Source organism: Acanthaster planci, linkage group LG01 (assembly GCF_054643075.1).
Source record: "Acanthaster planci isolate LZ-2023a linkage group LG01, COTS_SCS, whole genome shotgun sequence".
In the NCBI taxonomy this organism is placed as follows: domain Eukaryota; kingdom Metazoa; phylum Echinodermata; class Asteroidea; order Valvatida; family Acanthasteridae; genus Acanthaster; species Acanthaster planci.
Genome location: NC_141777.1, coordinates 21795126 through 21816259, shown reverse-complemented (window position 1 = coordinate 21816259; position 21134 = coordinate 21795126). Strand labels below are relative to the sequence as shown.

General features: G+C 42.2%; 1 protein-coding gene across 2 annotated transcripts; it reads left to right on the top strand.

Moving 5' to 3' along the window:
• Positions 1 to 327: 327 nt before the first annotated feature.
• gnpat (glyceronephosphate O-acyltransferase) lies at positions 328 to 21085 on the top strand. 2 transcript variants are annotated; one of them, XM_022254955.2, is made up of 16 exons: positions 328 to 471; positions 3647 to 3850; positions 4561 to 4737; positions 5350 to 5479; positions 6093 to 6296; positions 7874 to 8025; positions 8857 to 8990; positions 9716 to 9939; positions 11830 to 11957; positions 13311 to 13422; positions 14409 to 14488; positions 14898 to 15038; positions 15814 to 15919; positions 16660 to 16753; positions 18176 to 18225; positions 18673 to 21085. In XM_022254955.2, exons 2-16 carry the CDS (start codon positions 3665 to 3667, stop codon positions 18750 to 18752), a joined length of 1998 nt encoding a protein of 665 aa, XP_022110647.2. In that variant the 5' UTR covers positions 328 to 471; positions 3647 to 3664; the 3' UTR covers positions 18753 to 21085. The 2 variants fall into 2 exon arrangements, with proteins under 2 accessions (XP_022110647.2, XP_022110648.2); XM_022254956.2 differs by lacking the exon at positions 328 to 471 and adding an exon at positions 2645 to 2774.
• The last annotated feature ends 49 nt before the right edge of the window (positions 21086 to 21134 follow it).

The window sequence follows — 21134 nt, the reverse complement described above, 5'->3', positions numbered from 1 at the left end:
TAGCGCCGCGCCACGTACGCAGCCTTGCGGTCAATGCGTTTATAGTGTACGTCAGTGGAAATTTTTCTCTTTTACTGTTTTCAAAATTCAAAAATAATGAGAAATCATTTCTTTCCTTTTTTCACAAGTTTCGTTTTCAAATGGAAGAACGAGAAACGACTCCTTTCTTCGGTTTAGTTTTTTTTTTTTTAATTGAAACAGCAAAACGACTTGTTTTTCAATTTTCGTTTTCAAATCAAAACGAATAAACGAACGAAACATGTACCGTGCAGGGACCGGGAGGGCGCCCCTCCCTATAACCATTAATGTTCTTCTGTCTGACTTGTTCAGCGAACGCGATAACGTAGTGTGTTCGGATCGTGCGGCCCAGCCAGCCAGCGCAGCTGAGCGGACTCGATGCTCACTCGTTACGTACACTGCTGCAACTTGCACATTTAATACAACTTTAAACGCTACTGTCGCAAGGTGTCGGTAAGTTATCATCATTACTATTACACAACAGATTTTCTTGATAAAATCGCACTTATAAATTATACAGTTACATTACATTATAACGATTCTTGTGCATGTGTGCGGCTGAACACAAGCTGATTTACAGCGATAAGCCTGCTGTCACTGTGTGAGGCATTGTTGTTGGCTGAATGACATGTGGTGGTGTGATGTATGGAGCGCCACGTGTAAATAATAGTCTACCAGTACCATGCTGTTTTTGCTGCAATGCTTGCACTCCATGCTTCAAACACTTGAGTTATAAATCTCAGTTCAATAAAAATCTATATGTTTCTTTCATGTGGTTACACATTTTTAAGAATCTGGCTCTCACACCACCGCATTAGGCATAACAATTACTAAATTCCCCATTGGAAATAAGTAAGCCCGAAATAACTTAGAAAAATAAGCCTTATTGCAAATACTGCATGGGTGATTTTGCACAATGGTAGAGAGGCATTGTGGGAAGGAAAAGGAGCAATGTTTGCTCCTTTTTCCTTCCCACAATGCCTCGCTACCATTGTGCAAAATTACCCATGCAGTATTTGCGATAAGGCTTATAGACTATACCTAGTGCTTATCTGGTTGACCAAGTTGCTTTTGAGTGAGCAGTCGTGGGATCGAATCCCACGACTGGGCTGTGCTAGTGAATTGCAAATATGTTTTATCATGGAGGAAGGACACATAAAGAGTTGTAACTCAGGCACTTCAAAGCGTCCAATGATGGTCGCCGCCGAGTCTGACGAATAATAGAAAACATTCCAAAATGTCTTATTGCTGCCTGCATCTTAGCTGGACAAGTGGGGCCAGTAATACCCTGGCAATACTTGTATTTTTTTTGCTTGCAATTAAATACAAACTTCTATGTGACCTGGAAAAAAAGAGAGAAAAATTCCTGATATTAGATTTACTTTTGCCATCATAAATAAACTTTTTAAATTTTGACACACTGTTTCATTATCCATGCAAAGTTTGTAATTCTAGTCTCCTCTGTCCAATATACATCAGTGTCAAAGACTTGGAACGAATTTGGCTAAGACTGGCCAACAAAATGTTCACTACTACTGGAAAGCTTAGTTCATTAGCAACAAAATGCGCTATTTCATCACAAGGAGTGATCGTGAAATCGCATAAAATACGCATTTGTACAAATGCCATAATAAAAATGATTCAAACAAAACACAAAGTCTTACAAACAGCTTGGCTATTTTTTCCTAAAAGAAGTCCAGAAGAAAGCGTTCAATAAGGGCAACAACTGCACATGAACACTTCGGGTATACAGCCTAATAAAAGCAACTGCGCAAACACTACATTTGATGATTTTGTCGGTTCATACCAAGCACCAACGATGGCATGAATATTCAACTTTCTGTACTACAGCACTCAACGTTTTAGGGATGCAGATTACCAACGAAAAATTGCGGCGACGATCATGGGGTACAAAGGGAGCTTATGGTTGCAAAACAGCTGGTGGGTAGCAGGCGTGCGCTGCGCTCTGGCTATGGACATACCGGGCATGCCAGAAAGTGGTAATCGGCCAGATGTTATAGCCCGGGCAGTTCAAACTCCTTCTGTGTCCTTCGTCCATGGTTTCATCTACCCCTGGAGGAATAAGAACATGATCTACTGGTACCCAAAGAACCCCAATCGCCAATATATCGCTTAATGCCACGGGTTGTTGCCCAGCCAAGTTCCAACGCCCACAAAACCTGTTCAGTTACTGTGCTAGCTAAGAAGCAAACCAAATCAGTACCAGTGCATGGTCAAGTGTCATAAATGCTCAAAAAAGTCCTCAGTCCTCCCATTTCAGTATAATTTTATAGACAGCCTAGGGGTTATGGTGAATAAATTGACAAGTGATGGCTGATCATGCAATTAAAAATTCCATACGTGCCTGCTCATTTCTTGGAACAACTCTAACCTTATGAAGCCTGTGCAGTAATTCTGATCTATTTTTGAGACATTTTTAAAATGTTGTGGTGTTGCTGTGTGCTAACTCCGCCTTAAGTAAATGCATACACATACAATAAAAAAAATCCCAACTGTATAGTAGAGCATGCAGCATGATGTTAATAATTAAGAATACTATATTGTAGCTGTTGGCTTTCCATACTTGGTTAATAAAACCACTTGAGTCCTGGCAGCGCTGTGCCCTGGTTATTATGAACAGCATGTAGCAGCCTATCAGCTGTGTGGGATGGGCATGCAAAACGTGAACCCGCATAAATCGAGTCACTTCATAGGAGTCTTACTGCACCAGTACTGCTTCAGTTACAGGGAAATCTGTGAGTTTTGCTATCCGTGGGTTGGTGATTTTTTGCAGTTTGTTTTTCATGGTTTGGATAACGATTCTCTACCACAAGTCAGATTTACAGATTGAAATTCCATTAAAGCTGTTGAAGATAATGAAGCAGTGTTTATGGAATCAACTCGTCATGAGCTGGTGGTTTTACTCATAAAACTAAAAAAAAACCTTGCTTTTGTATAAATTAATATGATAATGTTAATTTTGCAGTGACCTATTACCCATCTGAAAACAATAAAATATCTCAAAACGTTAAATTTAGGTGTCAGAATAGAAAGTGTGATTTTTCAGACTGGGCTCATAGCGTTTGTGCAAGGTTTGTGCATACTTTGTCAAGCGGTGTGCATAAATAATTTCCAAAACTCCAAATTTCTCCTGCAGTTTTTATCAAAGGGAGGAAACCTCTTTGTTCCTACCTTTTTCACAAATGGCGAACTACTGAACTTTTCCAAGTTCAGGGATGGTTTTGTTTGATTTTTTTTTGGGGGGGGGGGATTTTTTATTGCAGTGTCAAAAGCAATCTGATAGGTGTTAAATTTGCTTTTAATAGCTTCACTTTTCATCAGAAAACGATGAAATTCTAAACACATACAGATTTGAAAATTGAAAAGCTTGAGGTTTTTCACCCAAAATGGGGTATATTATAAGCTAGCAAAGATCGAGAACCAGTCAAGTTTGTTGATCTTACATGTAAGTAACTTCTTGTAATCTCCATCTTTAGTTCTTATTGATGTGGTTTTCTTAAGCACAGGTTTACAGATTCAATTCTTTCCCTAATCACAGTGGTACAGTGCAATCATGGCTTGACTCTAAGAACATGATTTAAATTCATAGATCCATTACCTTTTATAGAGAGCACAATTTAGCAAGATGGCCCATCCCTCTGATGAATACTTGGACCTCCTGGAGCCCCGACGGAGGCAGTATGACATCAGCTTTGCGCTCAAGCACACCGCCTCCCTACTGCCTGAGTACCAGTACGTCACGCACATGTCCAAGGCTGAAATCAGGACGATGGTGCTCAAGTCTCGTAGATTAAAACACACGGTGGAAGAGGTACGTATGTTGGATGTCCTCAGGAAGGCCTACCATAAGAACACAAGCCATGTACCCATGGATGAATCCAGAACCCACTTGTTGTGAAGCAGGGGGCAAAATGTTCTGGGGATCGATCCAAACAATTTGACAATTGCTTACTGTGCATGTTACGGTCAGAGAAAAAAGAATGTGCTATTAAAGCATTTTTGTGTACAGTGGAGAATTTTTGGAGGATTTATCAGCATTCTTCAAACAAAACTGCAGCCCATTTTCTAAAATGGGTTCAAAAATGAGGGCTTTCATGTTCAGGTAGATCAGAGAGAATATACAGTGTATTTTCAAAATTTGATCACGTCCCAAAGAGACTTCATTTTGCTTGGAGCAAGAGCTTTACGTTGGCAAACTGAACATAGTGATCTAGTAATTCGAGTGGAAATCGCCAAGTTTTTACTGTAGACCCATCTCAGCATTTGGAATCGTTCAGAGAGGCTCGTAAGAAAGTTTTGCTGGTGTGAAGTCATAAGCTCTTTTTCATTTCCTTACCAAATCGAAATGCTGTAAACGAATTTGAATTCAGAGGCACAATGCTTATTCAAATTGGGCAGAACATAAAACGTGGTTTTACCTCAAATGCTCATGCTATTTTTGTGGGGATGTAAAAGAAGACAATTGTTTAATGTGCCTCTCCTTCCCTTAGTGATGGTTGTTACTTGCTTTCTTACCTGCAGCTTGTTGCCAGCCAGAATTGTGAAGAGAAAGAGGTGTTTGCAGAAGCTGAAACCATCCTGGACGAGATGGCACACAACTTCACATTAAACAACATACGGTTCTTGGCTTACCTTTTTTCCAAAGCATTCAAGAGGCTGTACGGACACATCTACGTCAACAAATCCGGCCTTGAGAAGGCAAGTTGGACCACAGTGATCGAGCAAGATCATTCATCCTGAGATGCCATTTCTTTGTCTGTTGTCAAACAAGATTGTTTGTTCAATGCGGACAACCAATCAAGCAAAAGCCTTGAATCAGTTATAGCTCTTTGTCTGTTTAGAACTCACTTTTTGTCATTAGCATGCATATGTACATATATAAATGTATTTCCGGAGTTGAAACATATCACAGATGGAAATATGTTCAGTGTTTTCTCGCATTACATCTTAAAAAGTTTACATTATGGTATTTGGGCGATATGTGTTTCCGTTATGGGGGTAATTTTGTATTTAATGACAGGGACTTGTTCAAATACATGCATTACCAGTGAAGTTGTACTGCTTTATTTTACAGACTTTAAATGGTGGAAATCATCTCTTGAATCCTTACATAACATGTTCCCAAAGAAATGTCATCGCATGACTATATTTAATTTATGCCTGGTGCTAGACACTCTACCACAATTGGTTTGTGTGGTAACTTTCTTCTTGAAGCAGAACCTTTAATTTAGTCTCTGTGCTTCTATATTTTCCATCCACCTATAAATACTCTGTTTTAAGATATGGCTCCTCCCATCCTGTTTTATTCAGCTGCGGAAGAGTTACCGTGATTCGCCCGTTGTGCTGCTGCCCACCCACCGCAGCTATGTCGACTTCCTGCTGATCTCTTACATGATGTTTGAGTACAACCTTCCGCTGCCTTACATTGCTGCCGGTGCGGGTAGGTGGTGAAATCATTGTTTTATATGATGCGTGCTCCGTGGGCCTTCCGGACAAGTGTATGGTACTGCAAATGCTAAGAATGGGGCAAAAATGGGATACCGTTGTGCAAGAAGCTGACGCCAAGAATGCCTGAGGCTCTGTTTGAATCCAGTTATTTTGCACATTCTGTTGAAAAATTCGCTGTATGCACTCTACACCCGTTCTGCACACATAAAACACTGAATTTGTGTGGTGCATCCCAGCTTGGTTCCTTGTGAGTTTATCACACAATGCCATGTAGAGCTCATCAAAAGGCATATCAAAAAAGAATAACAGGAATAAAGTTGGGATGCAGAACCACTTTAAAGTGTAATAATGATGATGGGACTTTCATTCCACGGAACCGATCCCAGTTATGAGGGACACCTAGTATAGTTGCTCGGAAATATAATGTTTGCCATGAAAATGTCCAGATGTAGTTCCTAAATGCAGAGAAAAAGTGAACATGCATCGTTTAATACTTGACACAACAGATGGAACTTCTTCAGATCTTCCTTATCAGAGGTAACCCTAACTTCTTTCAGTTCATCACTGTACATTGTTTTCTACTTTTTTTTTCTTTCAAATTCCAGATTTCAACAATATGAAATTTGTCAATACCATTTTACGGTTTGCGGGAGCCTTTTACATCCGACGGTCCTTTGGATCCGACAAGCTGTACTGGGCGATCTTCACCGAATACGTTCAGATATTGGTCATAAACGGTGAGGCCCCACTGGAGTTTTTCATAGAGGGGACGAGAAGCAGAACAGGCAAATTTCTGCCGCCGAAAAGAGGTTAGTCTCGCCATGTGCACCTCAGATTCCAATGATGTGGTTGAGACCAGTCACAAGACCGGTCGTATGTAACAGGTGCAACAGTGAGATAGGAGTGCTTTTGTTGCAGTTCACTTGAATAGCTTGCCACTTGAATGGACCTGTAACATAATGATGTCATGCTTTGTTCACGTGTACGCTTTCCTAATAGGATGTGATCCTTTGAGCCCCCATAGGAAGGTGCACATGTGAACAAGGCATGACGTCATGTTTTAGGTCTATTCAGACTGGAGGTCTTGTGTTGCTCTAGTGTTTCAAGTGATCGATGGTCCCTGCGCCCAGGAAAGTGTTACCTTTTTTGTGGGTCTCCTTTGCACTCCCAAACAAGTGACTCAAAGAATTAAGCAGCGCATTACTGATGATGGGTGACGTTGGGCGACAGTAAAACTGGGATAGGACACTACACCACAAGTATTGCTGGTTGCGTGAGTTGCTTGCTAAGATTGATGCACGCTATAGTTTTTATCATCCATGAGGTCACTCCTGCAAATGGGACTTTGCCAAAGCCAGTGTCTAGACATTTGTTGCACATGACAATTTGTTGCACATGATCATCGCGAGGGAATACTTTAACTCATCAGTACACGATACTTCCGTCTGTTTGGTGCTGGACTTCACAAGTGCCCCTAATGCTGTATGTAACTAGGAACCAGATGGTTGACAGCACGATTGGCCGTAGGTGCAGCAAAATGTTATGTTTTAGTTGGTACTCGGATCAGTCAACCTTTCAGATTCAGAAATGGAAAAAATAGTTTTTTATTTCTAAAAATCTGGGATCCTCTGAAAAACAATTTACAGATATAAAAAGTACTTTTCTCTGTCCTCCTCAATGTTTTTCTTTAAAAATCTGTACACCAATTTATAAAAAGGCCTCCATTAGGTTGCCTGCTAGCTTTTTTTGTATTTTGTTTTTCAATTCACTTTTTTCAATCAATATGTACTTTTCTGTGTGAGGAAACTACATTTCAAACTCCATGGAAGCATCCTTTTAATAATCCTTTAAAGCCACGATCATCGAATTGCTCAAGCCGGCTTTCCCCAGCAAGATACATAAAAATATCTCGCCTTCAGGTCGGACAAGTACAGTGTACATGTACTCAACGCACTGTGCACTGTGCAGTAAATATAAGTCCAACCCACACACACCATGCTTGCTTGACTATGTACCGATGAAATAAGATATGTCCACAGGTTGTTGGCAGTTTGCAGAAGATGGGACTGGCCACCCTCAGTGTGTTGATGGATGGTGTAATTAACAGTAGATAAGGACCCCTTCCATGCAGTGAAGATAAACAATGAAATCCTGGTCGTAGAGGGGGCCAGATTTTTTAAACAGAAATTTGCCTCATGATATACTGGACTAATGCGTATTTAAAAAAAAAATTCTCAGGGAAGAGTAGACTCTTTTTACCATGATATTTCAGGCTGGCAGCAGGATACAAATGACCAGAAACTTTGTATTCAGGGGAAAGGATGCTATATAAACAATGGGTGTCCTATCATTCGTGTCACTGCTGTTTTCTGTGACTTGCCTCCAGGGCTGTTGCAGGTAGTGGTTGAGCCGTTCATGAAGGGGCGCGTGCCGGACATCAGCCTCATCCCCATCAGCATCAGCTATGACCGGATCTTGGAGGAGACGTTACACAGCAGAGAGATGCTGGGAATTCCCAAGCCCAAGGAGTCCACGTCGGTGAGGACTCGGAGAGCATCATTCAGATCTCAACTTGTTTGTTTGTGCATTTGTAAAGTGTCAAACTCACAGTAGGAACAGACGAATCCGAGGAAATGCCACCATTACAGTGGCACCACACTCAGGCACACATAGCAATTGTCCCAAAACTTGACTTTCTTTGCACATTTTTGAAAGTCACAACGCCCAAAGGGGAGAAATTGGGGCAAAAAGGGCTTTTGGTTAAAACGTGTGAGGAGCTCTTATTCTGTTCAGCCATTATCGGTTTCCAATGGGATATAAACAGAACCCTGGCCACACGGGACCACACTCTCACAGATTCAACGTCATATGCCCAAAAACCAGAATAGCAAACAGGATATGGCTGTAGCGACTCCCACCCGTATAGTTCTTTCAGACGTTTTGGTCCACCACATCACCATTCAAACAGTGGTCCTAGCATGTTCTCATTTGGAACAAGCTGTTCCTAGGTAGGCTAACATTGCTATATGGCAGTGGAAAAAGACCTATATGCCAAATTAAAATCAGTAGTATTAGTAGTAGTGCTGGAAGTCAGCAAGTATTCTGAACTTTTGCTCTTGTTAAACCTTGTTAAACAAAATGTGGCTCAGATCTTGAGTCTCTTTAAGTAGCCCTCAAGGATGAGGTTAAGACAATATCCAAACTACATGTACTTTGGCCGTATACAGTGTAGCTTGAAATAACAGGGAAATGGATGAAGCCGCTACCTGACGGCTTCCATGGCTACATGTGTTATTGTAATCCGCAGCCACACGTTTTTGGACAATATCCTGTCTTCAACCCACATTCCCCCTTCTCCGCCCTCTGCAGGGTCTGTTCAAAGCCAGCTCTATCTTCCAGGAGAATTTCGGTAACATCATGGTGCACCTGGGAGACCCTGTGTCCCTGAAACAGATGTCCCTGATCAGCGGGGTTGACAGGAGTGTGCATAGCCTGGCACCAAGGTGAATCAGCCTGTTTTGACCATGTTCCTAGAGTCCATCTTATTCACTGCAGTCTGTTAAATGAGGTGGTGCTAGACTACTTTTGGTTCCATATGCCTCACTGCTTTCATTTTTTAAAATGTGGCTTAAAACAATTTGATATAATTAATTGCACATGTTATGTTGTTTATCATAAATGACATCGATTTGCGGTGAATTTTTGTGCATTGCTTTATTTCTATTTTCATGTTCCCCCCAAAGAGGGTTAACCTCACTTTCAATCCAATATATAGCCACCATTTGAATAAGGCCAGTTACTATGGCCATGATCCCAACTGCAGAAAAAAAACTTCTCCAACTTTGTTCACACTCTGGGTACAAAAAGTGCAGAAGGCAATGATGAAGTCCTCAGCGTTCATTAGCTGCATTGAGTTCTGAGCTCAAATTCTAAAGGAGACTTCCCTTCAGCATTTCGGACAAGAGGAGCAAATCCAAGTGCCCTACTGATTGATATTATGGGCCATTTGCTGGTCTGGTAGCTGGACATTGAAAAGAATGTATAAGCATAGACAAGATTAATGAACTTAATATTGCAGTCTAGTTTCTTTCATTTTTGACATGCATGCACAGTATTGACAGCCCAAATTCTCAGGCTTTGTATCAGCCACTCTTTTGAGGCCTACAATCGTCCATCCCCTTTCTGGCTCTAGATATTGTTACTTCTGCCTCCAATGTCCACTTTTCAGGTTCATCTTCTCAATGAATGCCCAGGAGCAGCAGTTTGTCCAGGAGCTGTGCCTGAGCGTCCAGCTCATGCAGCAGAGGCACATGGCCGTCTCGCCTTGGGTGCTGAGCGCAACCCTGCTGGCGATGAGCCCGGGGTACCAGACTAGCCTCCACAACATGTACAGGGACATGGAATGGCTGAAAGGGGCAGCCGTCGGTCTGGGAACCAAGCTGAACTGGCCGGGTGTGTATCCCGTAATAGGAATTTGCACAAGAGTGAAGTGATTTTGGGCCATTTCAAATATCTCAGCATTGTTTTCATGAGGTGTGCCTCGATCTGTTTCTCGTTCCAGAAAGATTCAGGAGCCTTTAACCCTAACTACCCAAACCTGCCATACTCCAACAGCAGGTTTTGTGAGGTTTTTGCAGGCTTGTTATCGTACCTGATTAACGTCTTGTTGAATTTTGTGAGACTTGGGATGAAAGGCCCAGTGAGATGGTGTTGGATTCTGTGTGAGTTGGGACACACAGGGTTCATTGTGTGCAGTGTGTGGCTTGCTGTTCCAGTTGTTGGACTATGCTTGATTTTGTCAGGTTTGGTACTGTTCAGTGCAAGTCATCCTATACTGCATAGACCCATCCATACCATATCACTCAAACTCCAATGAGCTCATTCTATTGGAGTTGATCAGGTTTGGTACAGTAACCTGCATGTACAAGTACATAGACAGGTACATGTATCTGTTGGATTTTGTGAGGTTCAGTGTTCTTTCTAGTGCAGGAGCCTAGGGGATTAGCAGGCCGTGACGAATCGCCTTTCCGATAGCCTGGGGCAATTAAAATTCTAACTAGCAAGTCCAGAAGAGCTGATGTCTTTTCTGTCTTCACAAAGTATCTTTCAATAACTTTTTCTCACGTTAAAATGCTTATTTTTGTATGTTTTTGAACTTACATTTTCAAGTTTTGGAAAGAAACTTCTGTTATTTTCACAAGTTCTCATTCACGTTTCGCTGTCGCAGTGATGAAAACACGTGCCCTCAGCTCAATGCATTAAACGAAACTGCTTTGGTTCCCGCCGCGCTGCACCCATGCAAAGAAAGGTAGCAACCAGAACCAGTCTATACATGTACTGTACGTTCCGTTTGATTACTCTACATCGGCTGTACATGCACGCAACCCTAAAGCCACAGGTAAAAAAAAATCGATGTTGTAAGAGGTTTTCTGTAAGTTCCTTCACAGAACTTGGTCTCTTATTTATGTGTGTATTTCCTGTGTTCATGAGTTTAATTTGAGTTTGTTTTGCTAGTACTTGAAGCGAGCGTCTTTCAACAAATTTCCTGCCGCGGCACAAGGTTTTTCACTCACTGGTCTAGATGCCTCATGCACGTTTACCACGCGATACATTGTTGGCCAGTTTGCCGTCGTGATTGCCTGAGTCACACTGTGTCAATTGCCCATAATTCTTGTGAATTGTTGCCTGTAGAAATTTTTACATAGATTAAGACAGGTGTTCATCGCTTTTTGAGCTAATTTTGGAAGCTGTCGTCCCCATTGATGCCATTCAATCAGGACAAAAAAAATTGACCCAAAAAATTTTTCCAATCTACCGACCCTATTTTTGAGAGGCATGCAATTGGTAGCACAACTATTTTGGGGACTTAATAAAAGACTGCATGCACGCAGTAAGCCTAAGTTAAATACCCATAATAATCGTGGATTCCGAGAAATCTTGGGCAAGTGTTGATCTAATTTGGGCAAGCAAATTTATGGCATGGCCTGCCCGATAGGGCAAGCTAAAAAAAAATTGTCGCGGCCTGGGGGTTAGGGTTAATGTTCACTACAATTATAGATAGTTTAGTTGCTGGCCACAATTAAAAGATGAGTTCGTCAAGTATAAAAAAATCTAAATTATGTATATTTAGCCAGGGTTGACTTACTTTTAAATCTGACTGCTGGCGGTCAAAGCTTGCAATGAAGTTGATGTTACATAAAGCGATTCAACTAGCCAGAGGTTTTAACCACAGCTTTCACATCTGGCAAAAGGTTTCAGTTGCATGCTATGAGGCATTTACCAAATCAGTTGGTTTAACATGGTTTTATACGTTGTTTCCCTCCCCACACACACACATTTTAGTCGGGAAGATGGTGCAGTCTGTATTTGAAGAGCAGCTTGCTGTCCACCGTGCCATGGTTGTCGTAGATGGGGACAACGTCAGGCTAAATGCTCCGAGAAAAGTGGCAACTGCGGAAGAAGTCATGACGGTATAAATTTGTTGGAGTGCCTCAGTAGAACAGGGTTCTGGTGTGGGGGGTTTGAGGGTCGGTATCAGATCTGTGAAGGGGTCACCTGTAGATATTTTCAACCGTGACGCACAGCTGAGCCTATCAGTGGGGTCCTGGGAAGAACATATGCCTTTCACTGTGCAGGGGAACTTGTCTCCCAGTCTAGTCTTTAGAAGAGACAGCCACACAGTAGACACGTGTTCCACAGATTCAGTGATGAATTTATTCAATAGATTCACTTTTTAACCTCCAAACTGTCACCAATCAGTGTTCATTTGCCTGATGGAACAGGGTCAGCTGACAGCTGTTGACCAATCAGGAGGGTTGATGTGGTTTCTGACCAAAGGATCCGAGTTTCTGCCATCCAGAGTCAAATAAAATGTACTAGCATTGTTTTAGAGCATCTGTGGAACTGGGAAGGGTGCTCCAATTTTGATCAGAAGTTGTACGGTCATTTCTTGACTTCCTTAGTTTAGCCTGGAAAAACTGCAGGCTAAGGGGGAACTCACAAAAACTAACTAAACCAAGGATCTTCGAGAGAAAGGTCATCTGAAACTGAATTAATAGGGACTCAGACACCAATATTTGACTTAGAAAAAAAAGACACAAAAATTTATTAATGAAAAAGTAGTGATAAAAAGGGAAGGAAAATAACCAAAAAGACTACAAGACTGAAAAGACTTAACACCAAAAGACTAAACTTTAAAAGGACTAAAAACCAACAGAGTGTGTCAAAGTAGATCTAGTGAGGAGGCTTTGGCTTTCAATCACTGACTCTTTAGAAGGAGACAGAAACCTGACTCAAGTAGAAAAGATCACTCCAGTGAGGAGGAACAAATACAGGAACAGTAATAGCGTCTCTGCTTGTCTGCCCTTCAAACTACGTGTGGTCAGAGCACGGGAGCCAAGTTATATGGGTTGAAGCAAGGGCCAACGTAAGTAATCAGGGGGATACACTAACAGAAAAACACAGGGGAACTCCAAACTAAAACTCAGTATTTTTATAGGGGAACTACTAAAGATGCTTACAAAAAGTCTAACAAATTCTCACTCTGCCACACTAGTTTCTTATTGTGCGTTGTTATTCAGTCTCAGTTGTAATGTATCATTAAACTGATGCTTCCCTAGAACTTGGCCATGTTTGGCTGGAGCATCAGAGTATCCGTAAACACACCATGCAGGAACATTGTGGTAGGGACAGTGTGACATAAACATTAGAATAACCGTTCAGTCAAATAAGCCGCGCCATATTTTTTTTGCTGGACTCGAAGATTGCAGAAATCTGAACAAACCTCAGTACAATAGCCTGCTATTTCAATTTCCCCTTTTCAGGCTGCAACGGTGTACATCATGCTGGGGGCTTACCGGAACCATCTCCTTCCCTCACTGGCCCAGCCCGCCCTCGTTTCTTTGGCCTTCTGTGGTCTCAGTGCTGCCACCAAAGGTGGGATTGCTGCTAAAAACCTCCGATGTGATTCAATAGCTACAGATTCATTCATCATAGATGAGGCTCGTAATTAGCTACCCCCGTTTATTTTTACTGGAATGAAGTGTGGGAATATAAGTATGTGATTGTCGCTCTGTCCTGTAATATGGGGAAGCGTTTTCCTGAGAGAACCTGCAGGGACAACATGACAGTTGTTCAGTTTGCGCCAAAATAATTTTTGAAGAAAAACAAAACATTTTGTGTCAGCAGAAAAACCGGTGTGCCGTCCAGAACTCTTTGATCCATTGATTTTTATTTCTCACTAGATATTGCTCTGTGCTAGGCAAACGCTGAAATAATATGTATGCCTTTGGAAGCCTCTTGCTCGAGGTTGTGTCTGTTCCCCATGGATGCATATGACATTACTAGCCATAGCCATTTCATTGGGACACTTACTTGGCTTGTCACTGAAACACACAGCACCTTCATAAGCATGGGGGAAAATAAAAACAGAGCTCACCAGAAGATGTTAAATGCTAGTAGCTGTATTTTCGGCCCGGCTGGGCCTTCGTCAGTACTTGGTACGGGACTGGCGATTTAAATACAGTGAAACTGAGTGAATTCCACGTTCAAAGCACAGTGCGTGGAGAAGGAAGAGCGAATCGTCCACAGACTTCGGACACTCACGCCTGGCAGTTTGAACGTGGAATTCACTCTAATCCCATTCCCAGCTCCAACAAAGGCCCAGTCGGGCCGAAAAATCAGCTGCTACCATCGAACATCTTCTGGTGAGCTCTGTTTTTTAATTTTCACCCATTCTCAATATCAGTGCCACACAGTCTGGGTCTTTTTTTTCTTGTGATACCCTCATAAGCTCATACTCTCATTAAACTTCAAAACATTAAATTGCAATTTCATTCAAAGGCAAAACACACATAAAGTCCGCGCCCCCCCAGCTGCTTCAAATACGTGACTTATTTTGTTTTTCCACTCTTCATTGTCAGATGAGCTCTTAGCACAGTACCAGTTCCTGGTCACGCTTTTCAACAGAGAACTGACATTCCACCCGAAGACGACCATCGACGTAAGTGAATACTTTGGTCAGTCCTGCGTTTTCAGAGGAAATCCAATATTGACGGCGAAGAGTGCCTCAGCAAGAAGATTACTTCAAGGGAACTTTTTGTAGATTAAATACAAAACTACTCCAGTAGGGGCTTGAGCTGGACCAAGAGAGGGCGCTATTTCCATAGCAACGGAGGCTCCTGTAGTTTCCTACTCGTCCATTGAGGAGTAGGAAACGCAAGCGTTACAGTCGCATCGCTATCAACAAAATGAATACTCTGTTCACCCGATGAGGTTGTGCCTCAGCTCGAGGCAGATCGCCGAGATACACTTTTTTTAGAGTTCACATCAGTTTTAGTGTTTTTCACATACTTTCAACATTGCAGTATCTCCCACAGACATTAATTTGATTTTTGTTATGCATTCTCAAGGACTTTCAGAGCACTGTGCGGAGACTGCAGAGTTCCAGCGTCATCTCGGTGACTGGCTTACAGTACAGTATCACCTCATCCGGCGAGCGGCTGATTTCTTTCCTCTGCAGTCTCCTACACCCTTTCCTCCTGGGTTACTGGGTAAGTCTATTTATTACTCTGTTATAACTGGTACCTGTTCCTTCTGGGTTGCTGGGTAAGTTTAGTTATTCCTCTGTTATCTCATGCACCTGTGCCTTATTGGTTACTGGGTATAAAAAGCCTAGTCATTCCTATATTTTCTGCCGCACCCATTCCTCCTGGGTTACTGGGTATAAAAAGTCTAGTCATTCCTCTGTTATCTGTTGCACCCATGTGTCCTGGGTTTCTGGGTAGGTCTAGTTACTCTTCTATTATCTGCTGCACCCATGCCTCCTGGGTTTCTGGGTAAGTCTAGTTATTCTTCTATTATCTGCTGCACCCATGCCTCCTGGGTTACTGGGTAAGTCAAGTTATTCCTCTGTTATCTTCTGCAACGTTTTTCCTGGGCTTGTGGGTGAGTCGGGTCATTTCAGCTCACACCTGTTCCTCTTGGGTTACTGGGTAACTTTGGATCATTTCATGCAGTCCTCTGCTCGATTTCTTTCATACTTACTGCTTAAGTCTGATGGGCTGTTGGGTAGGTTTTATCATTCCATAGGCGTCTCCAGCACCCTGTCCTCCTGGGTTTCCAGTTGGGTCTGCTCATACCAGCAAAATTCCCTGCTCCTTTTCTCTCTGATTGGTTTGTAATTTAGTTTTAAACTCCAGCGCATTGTGGAAAAGATTTGTGTCAAGTTAAAAAAAAAAAATAATGTCAGCAAAGGTTTGATGGGCTCGCCATGAGGTTACACTCTTTAGACGAGGAATCTTTACCTTCTCGTCTCTTCTCGTTCAGGTTGTCTGTCGTTATTTGCTGAGCTGCCCATGCTCGTTGGATTCGGTGACTGAGCAGTCCCTTGCCAAGACGATTCAGAAAGAGATTGCAAGTCTTATAGCAGCAGGTAGGCTCCTGACCCCACACTGTAAATGAGAATCCAGTCCCCCAACCCAAGTGCTTACCCCCCAAATTTGTTTCTGATGCATTCATTCTACTCTGTGGGGCAGCAATTCATATGCATTAATATCTTCCAGAGGGTATTAGTCATTCTCTTTAAGTTCATTTCTCCTAGCACCTTGTGGCCCACCCCTCGTGTTTCTTTCTCGTGTTTCGCAAGTATAAATGTATATGGCGAGATGTATATGAGAATGGGGAGATGATGGGATGCTCTTTAGGATACTCCCCTAGAATGAGCTGGTTTGATATTTCATAAAGTTAAGGTCTTTCAGGAACAATACTTGTGACTCAACGTATGGTAGTGCTCATGGGACAGACTATTGCGTGTGTTTGTCGCTGTTCAGAATAGCCTTGTAGTGGGCATGTGCTGTTGGAATACCGAACTGGCTCTTTGATCCATACTTCGGAGGCAGGGGAAGGGGAGGGGAAGAAATTTCCAGCTTGTGGGTTTCTTTTTAAAGACAGCAGACATCGGTTAGTGAAACTAATGTCAGGAGACAAAATGATGTAGTTTTTTAAATGCCTTCGCGGTTGCTGTCTTGTGATTTTACAAGCACTGGCAAGATACAATGATTGAGAGCCCTGCCCCTGTGTCAGGCATTATATAACCAGTCACCCCCCCAAAAAAGAAAAAGTCAACCATCTCTTCATAGTGCATTTTCGTTTTGTTTGCTTGGGCGATGCCAGGTGACCTCAAGATCTATGACATTCTGTCACTCAACCTCCTCTGCAACGCCATCTTGTCCCTTGTCCAGCTTGGAGGAATCAAGAGATCAAAGAGGTACAGACTCACCGAGTTCAGCCAAATTTCACAGCACTGTGCTGCTATAGAAGCAGCCTATCCTTAGTTACAGAGAAACCGTCTCACCAGTGACAGCGCTGTCCGTACAGCGTTGTCAAGCCCAGTCACTAAGGCCTGTCACGAGGCTAGGAACAGGGTGACAGAATAATGCTAGAGGAGTGCTACTGTCCCAATTCATATGAATAGCTTGTGACTTTGTTTAAAACTCAGTGGGTAACTGGTGATGGACTTGCAGGAACTTGTGATGGACTCGACTATGCCACTGGTCTACTGCAGAAAATTGAAAACTCCCATTCTTATAAATTTTTGTACACACCAGTTTCTGTCGAGTCTCGCTTTTGGCTATCAGTTTTTTTTTGTAATGTTTGGAATGACAGAAAAATTGTGGCACATGCCCCTCGGCCAGCACAAATGGGTGCAACCAACGCGATTGGGGCTGATAGGGGAAACGTTATTTTAGAAAAGTATATTAACATTGGACAATTAGATTGACACTGCATCTGGCCCACGCGGGACCAAGAGAGGGTGCAATTTTCCTCACAAAGGAGGTTCTTTTGGTAGGGACTTCACCTCATTGGTTCACATCAGACTATGAAATGCATGCATTGCTATCGCACTTCTATCAATATGAACATTCCCCTCCAACCTGACGCTTTCCAACCAATGAGGGGGTGCTTCTGCTCAAGGCAGATACTGATCTGGGAAAGATGGTCTACAAGGAGTTTACTTCCTGTATTGTTTATCCTGGCTGAGGGCTACATGTACTGGTTCCCCGCCATTGGCCAGATGCCGACACAAGTATACCATTGCTGTCATATTTCTGGTCTCGCAGCACAGATATATGCACAGGTTCTACTAGCATTGTGACGAGAATCAGTCATGTGTACTCCAGACAATATGCACACGGGTTAGTGTCAGCATGTATTTTGTCCATTGGCCCAGCTTAAAAGTCTCTGCTTTTACATAGAGCTCAATAAATAACCTAGAGTGCGTACTCTTTATGTGACATGAAGCAACGACTGCCATTGCCACCGTGGAAAAATTCAAATATGCCAGGCGCGCGCCTGCATGCGTGCAGTATTCGTATTGCTGAGTAACATGTGATAAGTACAGATACATGTCACAGAAGCTGTGTTATGGTCGCTGCGAACCTGTTTAAATGCAGCACATGGTTATATCACTTCCTGGCACTTTTAGCTTATTTCCATCCACAATGGCAATGGCGGCTGTGCATCCATGTCGGCACACGAGTACACACTCTAGGGTTTTTAAAGGCTCTATGTTGCTTTCTGCAAAGCGCCCTCTCTCGCTCATGCAGAGGCTGCACTTTGGAATGCATTTGACTCGGTGCCCAAATAGACGCCACCGCATGTGAGCCAGATTATTTCTGTTTTCTCCCAGTGGCTGGATGCTGATTGAAGCCGAGATTAGCAAAACTGCCGATAAAATCAGTAAGTGCCAAAGTCTATTTTGAACCTGTGCTCCTTGGATAATTTGTCGGGATGCACATCTTTCCATAAGGCTGTACCTCCATTGAACATGATCACTTCAACTAGGTCAAAGACTGAAAGAGAAAAAAACCTGCCAGGGTTTCTGAAGAGCAGGGTCGAAAAGAATTTCCAATTTTTTTCTTTGTTGGAGGAAAGATGCTCCAAGTGCTCTCGGGGGACACGGTACCTGGTTATGTTCCGCAGTGTCCAGATGATGTTAGCGATGACTATGCAGTGCGTTACATTTACTAAGTGATCACGGTGTTGATAAATGCTTTCCTATGGGGGGGCTTCAGTGGGTGTAATGCAGGCCACAGAGTACAGCTGAACTCCCTGCCCTGGGGTCCTGGTACTGATAAGCACACTATTGAAGTAAATCTTTTTCCTTCCCTGAACCCCTCCCCCCAGGCGAGTACATTGAACTGCCGGCAAGCCTGCTCACTAAGCTGTTTGCAAAGAAGCTGGCTGGTCCCGCCGCTAAGCTGTAGACATCTCAGAGGCAAGGGCCGAGTACCAGCTGCACAACTTGCAGGGTCATCAGCTGAGTGTGCATAAGAAAAAGCCAGAGGCAAGTCACGCTTGAGTGCCTATCTACCATCAATTAATTTCTACTTTGCAAGTGTTTACCACTCTGCATGTTTATCTAATTGTGAAGTCCAGCTTGACCGTGGATCCATCCCGTGGTACTATGTATCCATTTTCGGTGGACATTTTATCTCGGTACAGATTTTATTTTGGTTATGAAGAAAAATAAGAATGTTGGGGCATGCACCACCAAGTCGGATTTCCGCCAGTCACAGCTTGTTAATTTATACCAAGTTGGATGGGGTTGGTCGAGGATAAAGAAAGAAAACTCCTGTACATTCAGTACTATATTTGCTAATTCATTTCCCTCCAAAAGACAGAAAAACAAGGAGCGGGAGTGAATTTTGACGTGCCCAATGATTTTGGAATAACTGTTGTGAACTGTGTCAACAAATAAGCAAATCCAGTCAAATCTCATTAATAAGAGGTCCTTTGGACTTGGCAAATTTACCTTGTTAAAACAGGAACCTCGTATTATCAGGAATGAAAACAGAGAAAAACAAAGGATTAACCTAAAGATTTCTTTGCAATCTTCTATTAACAGTGGTCCCACTGTATTAACAGTGCTCGTATTAACGAGGTTCGACTGTACATGATTTTTGATACTGGTTAATGTGCACATCTTCACTTTAATTTTTTGTAGGCTACCAAGTTTGTTTGTTTTTTACACAATTAGAATACAATTTAAAATTTTGCTCTGGAGACTGCAACTCAAAATGCTGAGAATGAAATGTCTAATTTAATCAAGACCTCTATCTATGGTGCAAAGACAGGTTTTTCTAACAATGTATATTTTTGGACTAATTTTTAGTAATAAAATATAAAAGAAGTCATGTTATCTATTATAAAAAAATTGAATGATGATAGAAAATATCTTATCAAGTTCATTGTTATTCTATGAAAATTTAAATATTTGCTTGCAAAATGCCTCAATGAATCAAACTCATAGTTTATGATGCTAGTTCAAAAATAGTGATCTATTATGTTTTGTGAAGTGTTGTTTTAAATATAATTATCTGCATCAAATTACTGCTGAGAGAAGTAAGTTTTTTTCTTCTTTTTTTGGACAAAACATGTGAATGAAAGCTAATATTGCCAGGGCGTCTTATTGGGGCATTCTCGCTAAGCCATGTGGCCCAACTTGTATCCAATATTATAGGCGGATTTAGTGCTAATCACTATGGACAGTGTTTAGTTACATGTAGTGGGCATTGTGGGCAAGCCCTCAAAGCCTTAGGATTGGCAAAATTAATAATGACTAGCGTGCATGGCACATGTGGTGGTTATTATGCCATTTGATATAAAATTCACAGATATCTTTGGTGAAAATAAGTTTCACTGTCAAGTTTACAGTGGGTGATGAATGTTTGCTGACTGAATGCCTGCTTTCTGCCATGGTGACCAATCTCACGAAAGTGGTGTGGTATCGTGGTGCTTTGACATCTCTTGATCAGACCCCATTTTGGGTTGAGCCCAATTGACGTGGTTTAACAGTAGCTTTTCTAAAGTGTGACTGACTTGAACAGATCCCGGTAGCACTGACAGTCACAAACGCTTCAAGAGTTGTTTTGGGCCGGCCGATGAGGGGAAGGCCATCGATGAAAGCAACTCGCATTGGCAACCTTTTCACAACTATATAGGTACGAATCCTAGATGGTTTCTTAGATCAAGTCCAATTATTAGAAGGCATTTGATGAGCTAAGAAGGGCTACTAGATAGCAACAAATCTGAAATGAAAAACCTGTCCTGTAAGCACCATTTCTAATCAACGCAGTTGCACCAACCCCAGACCCAGATCCCTTTTGAAGCCCAGGATGCTATCATCTGCCTTCTCTCCTCGAACTTGGAGTGAGAAGGCCAATGGATCTCCCATTCTAGTGGATCTGCCAGTCCAAGATCAGATATCCCCTGGTATCCGACACCAGATGGGCTCTACACAAAGTCTGTGAGCCAAGAAAATACACGCCGTTGATTAGCAACACAGCTACCAATGTAGGCCTTCTTGGCTCATCGAATGCCTTCTAGTAATTGGACTTGATCTAAGAAACCATCAAGGATTCACAGAAATTTGAATTCTCTGATCTTGGCAATCCATTAAGAGGGCTCCTGTCTTATAGCATTGAACAGTGGATGTTACCGTAGTGCCTTTAAAGGGAACTGCATGGCATTTGCCATTGTTATGCAGAAGAGAAACCGATTTGGATGTAGTAAACGACTCATGATCCAGAAAATGTAATCATCATCTTTTTTGTTGTTAAAGTTTGTTCCTGTTCTGTTTTGAGTTT